This window comes from Gobio gobio, assembly GCF_949357685.1.
Source record: "Gobio gobio genome assembly, chromosome: 23".
Taxonomy (NCBI): domain Eukaryota; kingdom Metazoa; phylum Chordata; class Actinopteri; order Cypriniformes; family Gobionidae; genus Gobio; species Gobio gobio.
In genome coordinates this window covers 33,279,077-33,292,198 of record NC_137119.1, presented here as the reverse complement: position 1 = coordinate 33,292,198, position 13,122 = coordinate 33,279,077, and the positions used below count along the sequence as shown (strand labels likewise).

The 13,122-nt window shown below is 39.7% G+C and overlaps 1 protein-coding gene across 1 annotated transcript in view; it reads left to right on the top strand.

Annotated features, from left to right (window-relative positions):
- plppr4b (phospholipid phosphatase related 4b) overlaps positions 1 to 13,122 on the top strand; it is a 29,585-nt gene that overhangs the window by 8,275 nt on the left and 8,188 nt on the right. The window contains exon 3 of the mRNA XM_079805610.1: positions 11,142 to 11,271. Coding sequence (XP_079661736.1) covers positions 11,142 to 11,271 — 130 coding nt within the window. The remainder of the gene's footprint in view (positions 1 to 11,141; positions 11,272 to 13,122) is intronic.

Sequence of the window (13,122 nt, the reverse complement as noted above, 5' to 3'; positions counted from 1 at the left end):
GGGCACTGATCAGGGAGTCAGCCCATTGACTAATGTCCTTATCAGTGCCCTGACTACTGAACTTGGGAGCTGATTGAGACGCACGCATAGTCATCTTTGCCTGTTTTGCTTAGTTCTAGTTTATGCATTATTAGTTGCCATAGTCCCTGATTAGTTCATACCTGGGGCCCGTTCTTCGTACCTCGCTTAATACATCTAAGATGATTTGACAGATCCCAGATCTTTTAATCGTGATAACTGATCTCTGGCTAATTTGGTTCTTCAAACGAATTTGCGGATTGGATTAAAATATCTGGATTAAATGATCTAAGATTACTGAGCGTTCTTTTTCCCCCTGAAGAGGGCAGATGCATCGATACTCGAAACCACGATCAGCAATGCAGCGATTGGCTGGCGTCAAGACAGCAACGTAATGACATCATATAATTAAAAAGCCACCTGGCAAAAAACTTGACAAATTACACAAAAAACCCCACAAATTTCTGAACCTTTATAAGGAAACAGCCAAACGACCAAACCAACATAAAAGTTATAATAGATAAATGATAAATGTTTTTTTTTTTAACATGATTACCAATTATTTATATTCACGATTTTATACAGTATTTGTACACCCTTTACATTTTTATTTCAATATTGTAATTTAATTTTTAATTCAATTTGAAGCAGATTTGTAACGTGACAGTATTCAAGTTTCTTATGGGTCAAGATCAAATTATCCTCTCTTGCGCTGCATCAAGCCACTCCCATAATATCCGTGATCATTTAATGCACGGCTCAGATTAACTGTACAACGTGTGTAAACCAATAAAAATAAAATTATATAAAGTAATTATTCCATCAAAAATAAATCGCTCAATCAAGTGGCTGTGTCTATAGTATTATACACAACATTATACATTCTCATATACATATACAATATAAACATTTTATATTATTATTTAAAATTATTATTATTGCCCCTGGTTCAGTAATGAACTCTTGTAATAAAGTAGCAGTGGCTGGGACAGATTTTAAGTATCACCTCAAGATGCAATCTAATCCTGTTTACATGAAATAAGCCTGCTCCCGAGCAGGTTTAAGCTTACGGACCTGTTACTATGACAGCAAGTCCAGGATGAGCTTCGAAGAACCAAACAATCCAAGATCATGTCAAATCGTCAACAATCAAATCCAGCTAACTGAGTTAGCGAGGTACGAAGAACGGGCCCCTGTTCCCTGTTCCTTTGATTACCTTTGCCTGTGTATAGAGGGTATGCATCAACGTCACTTTCCCGCCAGAACACGCCCCCTCAGCCAGGACTGAGTGGCAGAAGAGCAGCTGCGTGACTGGAGTTAATAGGGAAAAACACGAGTAAAACAAACAGTTATCAGTTTAAACTAAAGGTTGGACTCAATATAGGGTTCTTTACAACTTGGCAAAGATCCAGTGACCAATGAATATTGACATGCAGCCAGGAATTGTGTTTTCCTGACATTTATATGAGTCTGGTTTCGATACACAAATATCACTGTCAGTCATCACAATTTCGAGAACGACCCATATCCGCATACACATGCGGGATTCAATGTATTAAAGTGTGTATGTGGCCGCTTGTCAAGAATGGAAAACAAAATTTTTATTCAAATTCTGATTATATTATAGGCCTATTAATTATTTGTTTATATCGCCAAGACAGCGCGCAGAGAGCACTCCCTTAATAATCACTAAAATCGGTCCCTCATTCAATGAACGCAATCTCACACAGCTCCGTTATATTAATCAGTGAACCTGACCTGTACACAATGAATCTCTCATTTACATAATCTCTACACTTAGAGAGGATTAGTGCACGTGCAGAACTCAGCACTGGACAAACACTCAAGCGGTGATTGGATTCTAACTTCAACACCTGTGATTGGCCATTGCATTGTAGAAATCAACAAACATATCTGTGATTGGCTACATTACTCACCGTTGGAAATTGAATCATTTGACGAGCGCAAATACAGATACGCACTGGATCTTTTGACAACTGTTTTTCACTAATAATATGCTATTATTATGAAGAAAACAGATCCTAGACTAGCAGTTATGGGCAGCTTTTCCCTCTAAAAGCAATCAGTAGCAGAAGCAGCAGGTGGCAGTCGTTTGAGTGAGAAAAGTACACGCTATTATCAAGTCCGTCTCCCTCGGTCCGGAGGGGGGCACAGGGATGTCCATGGGATCCGTGGCCAAGACCCCCTCGACCCCTCCTCTGGTGGCGGGCCTGGTTTTGAGTGTTTTTTTTCCGCGACATTCACGCTGAAAACCAGTGCTGTCTTTATGCCACTCTGTGTAACCATAGTCACTCTGGCTGTCGGTGACGTCACGTGCATAACCTCTATATCGTGTACACAAATTCAGGGCAGTGGTAAGGACAGCAAGGACCCTGGCTTACCACACATTTGGGACACTATTTCCGGCAGCATGACTGTCGTGTGTCATTATGTGTAGTGAGCTGGCTCACATGATTTATGTTTCAGGCTTCAGAACTTCCGTTCCGCAAGCATCAATGTTTGTACTGGTTTGTACTGTGGGACATTTTAGGGAGCAAACATTTTAGTGCATTGGAAGGATTTTGCGATTGAGACCGCCCTTTAAATGACTGAATCATTGATCAGTGCCCACACTACTGAACTAGGGAGCTGATTGAGACGCACCATAAGGGCCAGATTTACTAAACAGGGTGATCTACTAACTACACAGGTGCAAAATGGATTAAAGGTCCTGTTCTTCGTGATCCCATTTTTCAAACTTTAGTTAGTGTGTAATGTTGCTGTTAGAGCATAAATAATACCTGTAAAATCATAAAGCTCAAAGTTCAATGCCAAGCGAGATATTTTATTTAACAGAAGTTCCCTTTAAAAGCCTACAGTGAACGGCCGGTTTGGACTACATCCATGTACATCCTGCTTTAATTACGTCAGTAGAACAGTTTGTCGACTAACCTCCGCCCACAAGAAAACGCGAAAAAGGGGGGCGTGGTCTTGTTGCTCCCTCGTGGAGAAGAGGAAGTGTTCGGTTCGGTTCGGTTCGGTTCGGTTCGGTTCGGTTGCGTTTGTCGCCATGTTGTTCAGACGCTGTTATTTTCATCCCGGAGTCAAATCACCTTTGTTTGGCCTTCAGGGGCTGTAGTTTGAGCGCGTTCATCTCCCCGTTATGGTAAGAGGCATGACCTTTCCGTGCAACGTGCCCTAAGCTGCTGTCGAATCACAACACGGGAACCGCTGGCACAATCAGAACTCGTTACGTATTTCTGAAGGAGGGACTTCATAGAACGAGGAAATTCTCAGGCCGTTTTGAGGACAGTGAAAACAGCAGTATACAGATAAGTAAAATGTGTGAAAAATACTGTGTTTTTTTACACGTGAAACATGAACACATGTTATATTGCACACTGTAAACACAATCAAAGCTTAAAAAAAACACGAAAAACGGGACCTTTAAGACGTGCATTTTTTGAGGTTTAAATAATGGCGCAAACACCAGTAAATTGACTAGTGCAAACCTTAGTAAATGACCTTGCGTGATTCATTTAAATACTCTCCTCCCATACATTTTGTGTTAGTAAATCTGGCCCTAAGTTTTCAGTTCCTCTCAGTTCATTGTCACGTGTTAATGTTATGTAACGTAACTTTGTATCTGTGTAGGCAAGGGATCCTCAAATCTGGCCAACGAGATCCACTTTCCTGCAGAGTTTAGCTCTAACCCTAATCAAACACACCTGAACATGCTTAACCAATGTCTTCAGGTTCATTAGAAAACTACAGGTAGGTGAGTTTGAGCAGGGTTGGAGCTAAACTCTGCAGCGCATTGGCCTTCCAGGGCAAGATTTGAGGAACCCTGGTGTTGGCTATCATCATTCTGTGTCTCGCATCTTCCTTGGATTATGCTGCTCAGCAAACCCGTGATAGCTGATTTCTGAAGAATGATGTAAAATGAAAATGAACGATGAAAATTCAGCGTTGCCATCACAGTGTCACAGTCATGTTCAGTTTTATTTTTTTGGTTTTCACTCGTCACGTGTTCCTTTGTTCTGTTTTCCTACCACAATCTGTCTAACCCCAATCATCACAGCTAGTTTTCAGTTCAGTGTCCGATATTTTTTGTCTGCTCGCTGTTTCGCATCTTGCCTGTCGATTTGGATGTAAGTTCAAGTGTTTGTTTTTTAAATAAGTTTGGTTTTACCTAGTTATTTGATCCTATGAAAACGGGAGTGTGGCGTCATGAATGACAGCTGGGATTGGCTAGCCTGGTTCTACCAGACTCTCATACATTTCATTTGTACAGAGAGTCTGGCCACTCTCCATTGACAAGCGTTTACTTCCTTGAAGGCGGGTACTCTGTTGAAGTTTAAAACTATTGGATCTGCCCAGAGCCACTCTGGATCTGCCAAAACCAATCGCTAACGTTCGGTTGTGACGTATGTCATCTCAAACTAGCGCACAACATCAACGTCATCGTTCTCAGCCACTCCCTCTGTTCGCTGATTGGTTAAAATTTGAGCGGAGAAAACCAGAGAATATACCGCAATCCCAGACGGAGTACTGAAGGAAAATGAAAATTGAGCGGAAGTACGTAGGAGGGCGGAGTCAGGCTAGAGATTGACGGCTTGTCTGAGTGAAGTAGTCACTGAGGCACTAACAGACTTTTTTCCGTATTTTCGGGAGATTGGAGCTTCAACTTTAATTTCTACATTTCCATTAAAATGAGTAAGGATTTGTGCCAAAATGAGTTGTTCTGCAGTAAACTGTGGACGGGGTCCACTTCCTGCTCTCTACTGCGCAGACTCGGGTCCCCATAACCTCGGGACCAACTAGGACGTGGATGCAGGAGCATGTCCTACTTGAGTAAATTTATACAGTTTGCCTGTGGTCTATTATCACAGCTGACACACACCAACTGGCCTCCCATTCAGAGCCTTATCTGACATAGTACAAAAAAGAAAGCTTGTGCATGAATAGCTCAAATACACAATGAGATTTTCCTCACACTACTCCATGAGCTATGAGCTGTCAGATGGTATCTTTCTCTCAACTCGATGACACCTTCAGTACATCACAACACTGCCAGAACGTCTGCCAGCTCTCTGAGGATGCCCTAATGACACAGTGAATTTTCTGTTCTCTTCTTCTAGCTAGCGAGGAGTCCTCCGGTTAACTGCTAGTATTAGAGCAGATGAGTGCAGTTTCGCAGCAGGCTTTACTGTGGATTTATGATAGTTTGGATGTTCACTCATACTGAAAATCAGATTATTCCACACTCAAATTAATGTTGAGTTCTTAGGGCAGATTACTGTTGTCTCGGATGGTTAAATAGTTTCACAAATGCTAATGGACACTTGGAGCTAATGAGTTGGTTTTGGTTCTCGTCTCTCTCTGATCCTCTGAACTTATATGTAGATGACAGTTAGTCTAGTTAGTGGCAATTTGAAGGAATAAACATACACTGAGATCATCTTCACACTTGGTAAATTTTCATTTGGCATTTTTTTTATATTAAGGTCATACACATTTATCAAGCATTTAATCCCATTTTTAACATTTCATAAGATGATTTTTATCTCCAGGCAAAAACATGTATATTAGATTGAATATATCATATTAACATGAATCAATAGACAAAAATATCCAATAAAATAACTTCTAAATATCCCCAGAAAGAAATTGTGATTGCACTTTATTTTACAGTATGTGTACTTACCTAAGAAAGTACTGGTAATATAAGGTAACTATAGGGCTTAAAGGGATAGTTCACCTTGAAATGAAAACAAAGTAATCTTTAACTCACCCTGCTGTTGTTCTAATGCCCTATGTTTTCTGACCTCAAAAGCAGAAATTTTAAATATAGTCCTGCACGCGCTCCTTCCTATAATGGCAGTGGATAGCGACCAGGCTAAAACATTACAACATTTTTTACAAAAGTATCACGTAATGATACAGTGCACCATATATGAAAAGTGTTCAGTAGGCATACTATGAGGTTTTGCGAGAAAGAAACCGTATTATTCAGTCAAAATACTGAGCTCGGCCGTTACTCTGTGCATGCTAGTGTTAGACCGATATATCGGCCGGCCGATATTTGCAATTTTTACATGTATCGGCATCGGCCGATTCAAGGTTGCTGCGTTCGCCGATATTTTTTTCCCTACATTATTTACAGACAGGCATCCACAGGCAGCTCTCACCGTCTTCAAACTGTCTTGCTCTCCCTCCCTCACGCATATTAATCAAAATCAATTGAGAATTGACACGATGGTAAAAGGTCGAAAGTTTCACGTGGAGCATTGGGAGATTTTTTTCCTGAGTTACCGCTGGTGTTGCTCTTCAAGAGATTAAGTTAAGTGCACCTACACTCTAAAAAATGCTGGGTTAAAAATAACCCAAGTTGGGTTGAAAATGGACTAAACCAGCAATTGACCTATCGGTAAGCCCCGCCCCCCTTAGCTACTGTTGCTAACTCGGACAAACAAACGAAGTTGCTATATCTTACAATGCACAGCTGTCAGTGTGAAAACCTTATCCCAAGATGTTTTTGGACACAGAATGTAACGTATATCCCGTCCGAATGATGGCCAAACTTTACTGATGGTTTATGAAGTTTATTACATAGTTTTTCACTCAAACAAATGATCTGAGGTGTTCGATGGGAGGGGCTTACCGATAGGTCAATTGGGTTGTTTTAACCCTGTTTTAAGCAAACATTTAACCTAACCGCTGGGTCAAAACAACCCAATTGCTGGGTTAGTCCATATTCAACCCAACTTGGGTTATTTTTAACCCAGCATTTTTTAGAGTGTAACCATTAAATGACTAGGTTGTAAATAGTTTTAAAATTAAGTATAGTACAGTCAGTGTACACTTTATTATGCTGCTTGCTTGTTGATACTGTGTGCAATAGTGTAATTATTTTATTTATGCTTAAATATTTATTTTCAGAATTTATTTTCACCACTGAACTCTTTTTTTTTCTTGTTCTACCTCACCTGTTTTTACTATTTGTTAAATATTGTTTTTTTTAGTTCAATAAATGTTCCTTTTTTAAATTGTAAATTTTAAATTGTTATCATCATGATCATTGTGTCATTTTTATGATGTAAATTGAGGGAGCAAAAGCAGTATCGGCTCCAAATATCGGCTCAAGAAAATCGGCAGCCCGTATCGGTCATCGGCTAATGCTGATGAAAAAAAATCGGCATCGGCACTAAAAAAATCCATATCGGTCGATCCCTAGTGCACGCTACTGTGCGAGTGCGTCAGAGCCGTCAGCACTGACTCAGCAGCCCCTCACGCAATGTTGTCATGACAACGGTACACAATATTCACTTCAGGAGCTTTTATTATTTGTATTATTGTATTATTTCTTATCATATACCCTATAGAAAAGATGAGTCGCGTTTGTTTCTATTGAGCCTGATTTCTCAAAATGGTGTGTGTGTGTGTGTGCTTCTCCTGGGTACCATGACAACAGTGCAGGTTATAGTAAGCATGAGCGCCAGCGCACAGGAGCGCGCTCAGAGTAACGGCCAAGCTCTGTATTTTGACTGAATAATACGGTTTATTTACTTCTATATTATTAAGGACAACAACTTTTACAGGACAACAAAAAATTTTACGTTTAGACTTCCTTAGGAGAAATAAAAATGCACACATTACAGTAGTTGGCATTCAGCAACAGTATAGAGCTATCATATTAATGTGGATGGATAATCTGGCCTTGGGAGAATGTAATGAAAAATGTTCATACTGAAATCTCTGGCATTGTTTTGCAGATTTTGCAAATCTGAGCACGGTTTGAGACATTGTTCTCTTTTGAAAGTACAGAGGAGACATGTAAAATGAATGGATTTTTTCAGGACAAAAACTTGCACAAAAAAAAAGATTTTTCATTCCTACTTGACAGGAAAGCGAAACGGAAAGCACTGATTGAACGACTAAAATGACTAGCATTACAAAGACACCCGATGTACTTTTCTCTGCAGCATGTGACCATCATGCTAGCTATTTTAGGTAATTAAATAATTTAGTTTGAGTTGCAGGCATAAAGAGCTCTGATCACATTTTCATCTTATCTCAACAAGTTCTGCTGCATAAAAATGCATAGCAAAGTGTGTCTAAACTCATTTAGGCTGTCAGGTAATGGCAGTCGTTAAAAATGACCGACTCCATCCTTTCTTTAGCCCAGATTTGGTCTAAAATCTGTTTACCTACATAGGCCCGATTTAGCATCAGGCAGGAAGTGACTGCAGGCATTGAGACGTCCTGTGGTTTCTCCAGGTGTCATGACACAATATCAGTGTCTGAGAGCCGAGTTGGTCAGATGGGATGGGATGGTGGGATCTGCGTGCTTCCTGGGATCTGATTCAGGTCATGGTGTGGCACGTGGACATGCCAATGTTTAGATCGTATCCTTAGCACCTCCCCCACTAGGCTGGAGCGTAGAGCACAGCCGATATCAATCCCATGATCCCACTGGGATTTAAACTCCTCACCTGGCGACCTACGCAATATAGAATAGAGGATTGCCAGTAGAGTATATGGTCTATATGGAGCTGAAGAAAAAAAAGCATTCAGTGCAGTCATAATGTGTTTAAGTGAAAGATGTAATAAAAATAAATAATATATGTAAATAATTTTTAATGATTGATAGTACTAATATATATATAGACACACCCACACACACAGACGTCATTAATTACAGTTTGATTTTCAAGTAAAAAAACAAAAAAAAATACATTATATATAATTAATTAATATATTAATGATATAATTATATAACAATAGATTCTTTAAAATAAAATACACCTTTAACAATATAATATTAAATTAAATATATATAATTATAATAAATTATAATAATATTAAATATATAATTACATTTAAATAATTAATATAATATAATTAATGTATGGGTCAATGACATTATTTTTGTGAATTGTTTCCTTTTATAAAATAATTTGATAAATTCATGACATATATCACTTTATTCTATAAAACCTATTTAGTGTGAATTCATTTTTAGTACATTTAAATAATACATATTATGTTTTATCTTAAACCACCGATTTGTCAGGTGGTGCAACTGTACGAACAAATGAACAGACTAAGATAACTATTCTAAATATTCTGGCATCATTTTAGGCTTGAAACTTTTCATATAAACAGATTTTATTAAAAAAATATCAGTAGTTGAGATAATTGAGAACTTTTGTCCAGCAATATATTCTCGAATGTCAGGGTGGCACAACTTTTATTATGAATTGACAAGGTAATAACAGTAAACATGATAATGCATCATCCAGAGGACTCCAACAGATCCTTGTGACAGAATGTTTGTAGATCTCTCAAGTACTGGTAAAAACCTCTAATTTCTTATGGGTAGGTTGGTACAGTTTCCACGTCAGGTGGTACAACTACAATATATACATATAACAAAAAATATTTTTGAAAAAAAAAACACCTCTTTTGAAGCTTTATTTGTCAATGACCAATATATATATGCAGAATATGTGAAAATGTGAATAATTTTAACAAGAGGGATCATACAAAATGCGTTATTTTTTATTTAGTACTGTCCTGAATAAGATATTTTACCAAATTGTTTTACATATTGTCCACAAGACAAAATACTTAATACTATGTGTCGTTCCCTGGATGATCCATGGCTGTTTTTTTTGAGTCCCTTGTTTGTCCTGAGCAGTTAAACTGACCAACGTTCTTCAGAAAAATCCTCCAGGTCCTGCAAATTATTTTTCCAGCATCTATTGCATATTTGAACCCTCTCCAGCAGGGACTGTAGAATTTTGAGATCCATCTTTCAGCACTGAGAACAATAGAGGGACTCAAAAACAACTATTAAAAAAGGTTCAAACATTCACTGATGCTCCAGATGGAAACACAATGCATTAAGAGCTGGGGGGTGAAAACTTTTGATCAGGATGAAGAGGTCCAAATGTTTCATATTTTGTTTAAATATATATTTTTTTCATTTAGTACTGCCCTTCAGAAGCAACAGAAGATACTTGCATGTTTCCCGGAAGACAAATTAAGTACAATTTACCCCCCCCCCCCCAGCTCTTAATGCATCGTGTTTCCTTCTGGACCATCTGTGAATGTTTGAACCTTTTTTAATAGTTGTGTTTGAGTCCCTCAATTGTCCTCAGTGTGAAAAGATGGATCTCAAAATCATACAGTCCCTGCTGGAGAGGGTTCAAATATGCAAGATGCTGCTCAGGACAAACAAAAGACTCAAGAACAACCATCAAAAAAAAAAAAAAAATGTATCCTGGATCATCCAGGGAACGACACATGGTGAGAAACAATGGTTCATAAACTTTCGAACGGGGTTATTTTAATAAATTCAGCTATTTTTTTTGTCTTGTGGACTATATGTAAACATTTTTTATGTCAAATCTTATTCAGGACAGTACTAAATAAAAAATAATGCATTTTGTGTGATCTCTCTTATTTAGTTAAAATTATTCACATTTGACAGATTCTGCAAGCGGTTCACATACTTTTTCTTGCAACTGTATATGCGTGTGTGTGTGTGTGTGTGTGTGTGTGTGTGTGTGTGTGTGTGTGTGTGTGTGTGTGTGTGTGTGTGTGTGTGTGTGTGTGTGTGTGTTACAATTTGTTAATTTAGCTTGTGACCATTTGAGCTGAAATGATTCACCTCCATGAAATCAGCACTTCACAGCCCTAATGTTTGTGCAGAAGTCAGTGGGTGCGTGGATTTCAGAAGACAGGGAGGTGAAATGACGGGGACAGATCTGGAGCAGATTAAGGATGGATGTGCCTTTGATGCACAGTGACAGCCCTGCTTAAAATGGGCATTAATACATAAATGTGCAATGATCAAAACGGCCGCTCTCAACCCAAGTGAGAGCTGATTGCATTATGGCTCATCAAAACTATGCATTTACAAGTAGACAAGGACATTATGGCGGTTCTGTTTAAGGCTCTCTGTAGCTTCACTTCAGAGCTTCTGGATTTGGTGTCATGGTAAAAAGAACCCCCTGAAGAGTTAGTATGAGAGTGCAATCTGAGAGGAGAGCTATCCACCATTCTGAACATTCGATCCACTCCCACTTCTGAACTGGTGAGTTGCATGTCCGCAGATCATGATCGGAGAGGGGATTCTGTTCTGCTGTCTGTCCCGCGCGCAGTGCGGAGGTGGAGCCGAAGCCGATATCAATGCGGCCGGCTGCAACTTTAACTCTTTCGTCCGGCGAGGTGTCAGGTTTGTGGGTAGGTCACATTTCTAGCAGATAATATTCTTTCAATCCTGATTAGTCTTTGTTCTGTTAAAGGAACACGCAGACTTTTTGGGACTTTAGCTTATTCACGTATCCCCCAGAGTTAGATAAGTCCATACATACCATTCTCATCTCCGTGCGTGGCATAACTCTGTCTGACGCACCCACCGCTAGCCTAGCTTAGCACAAAGACTGGAGGTAAATGGCTCCAGCTAGCCTACTGCTCAATAAGTGACAAAATAACGGCAACATTTTCCTGTTTACATGTTGTGACATGTACTAATGCTGTGTTCCAGGCAGGTTTTTGAGCCCGTAAATTACAACTTCAAACCACGACTCACGACTTTGTAGTGTTCCTGGCAAAGTCACGCCAAAATGCCTGAGTGCAAGGAATTGTGTGGTAGTTAACCTTAGATGTAAACAAAGCGTGGCGGACCGTACGCGGTGTATGCTCATTTACAATCATTTCTATCGCCAAAGGTGCTTACTCCTTGCTTATTTGAGGGAAACGGAGGAGAAAAACAGCGCAGACGGCAAGAAAAGCTGTTATACCTTTTATTTTACGTTATTTGTATATTTGTTTCATAAACACTGCATCCGTAGGGGCTGCCATTGTTGCTTCGCGGGCTATGTGACGTCAAAACTCGTAACTGGGAGTACATCGATCTAGTACGAGTTCACGGGTGGGAAGTCACGGGTTTGGCTGCCGTTCCAGTGCACTTTCACGGGTAGAAGGTTGGAAAAACACGGGTTACGGGTTGCCTGGAACGCGGCATAAGACCGACGGAAAAGGAAAAGTTGCGATATTACACAGCGCCTGAAAATAGGCTAACTTTCGTCAACAACCAATGTGACAACCTGCTTGAATAGAGAAAGTGGGGACTATTTTCAGGCGCTTTGTAATATCATTGCGCCGCTGCACTCATGGTGCGGCAGCAAAGTTCCATGATTATTACGCAGGAATGAGAGTGTAGTTTCTAGACATATCGGTCTAGAAAATCACAACTTTTCATTTTCCGTCAGTCTTATAGCGCATTCCAGGCAACCCGTAACCCGTGTTTTTCCAACCTTCTACCCGTGAAAGTGCACTGGAATAGCAGTCAAACAGACTTCCCACCCGTGAACTCGTACTAGATCTATGTACTCCCAGTTACGAGATCTGACGTCACATAGCCTGCGAAGCAACAATGGCAGCCCCTATGGACGCGGTGTTTATGAAAGTCGTACATTTAAAAACCACATATAAGGTATTGCTCTAATGTTATTTATCCGAAAATGTTATGCATTATCAGCAGCTTTTCTAGTGTTAGCTAGTTTTCAGGCCATTGAGTGCAAGAATAAATGAATACCAAATACATTTCCAAATATACAAATAAAACGAAGATTTTAACGTAAAATAAAAGGTATAACAGCTTCTCTTGCCTTATGTGCCGTTTTTTCTCCTCCGTTTCCCTCAAATAAGCCAGGAGTAAGCACCTTTGGCGATAGAAATGATTGTAAATGAGCATAAGCCCTGTACGGTTCGCCATTCTTTGTTTACATCTAGCTACCGCTCAGGCATTTTGGCGTGACTTCGCCTTAAACACTACAAAGTCGTGAGTCGGGGTTTGAAGTCGTAACTTACGGGCTCAAAAACCTGCCTGGAACGCAGCATTAGTACACAATGTAACTATACACATCACAACATGTAAATAGGCGTTATTTTGTCACTTATTGAGCGGTAGGCTAGCTGGAGCTGTTTACCTCCAGTCTTTGTGCTAAGCTAGGCTAGCGGTGGGTGCGTCAGACAAAGTTATGGCACACACAGAGATGAGAATGGTATGTATGGACTTATCTAACTATG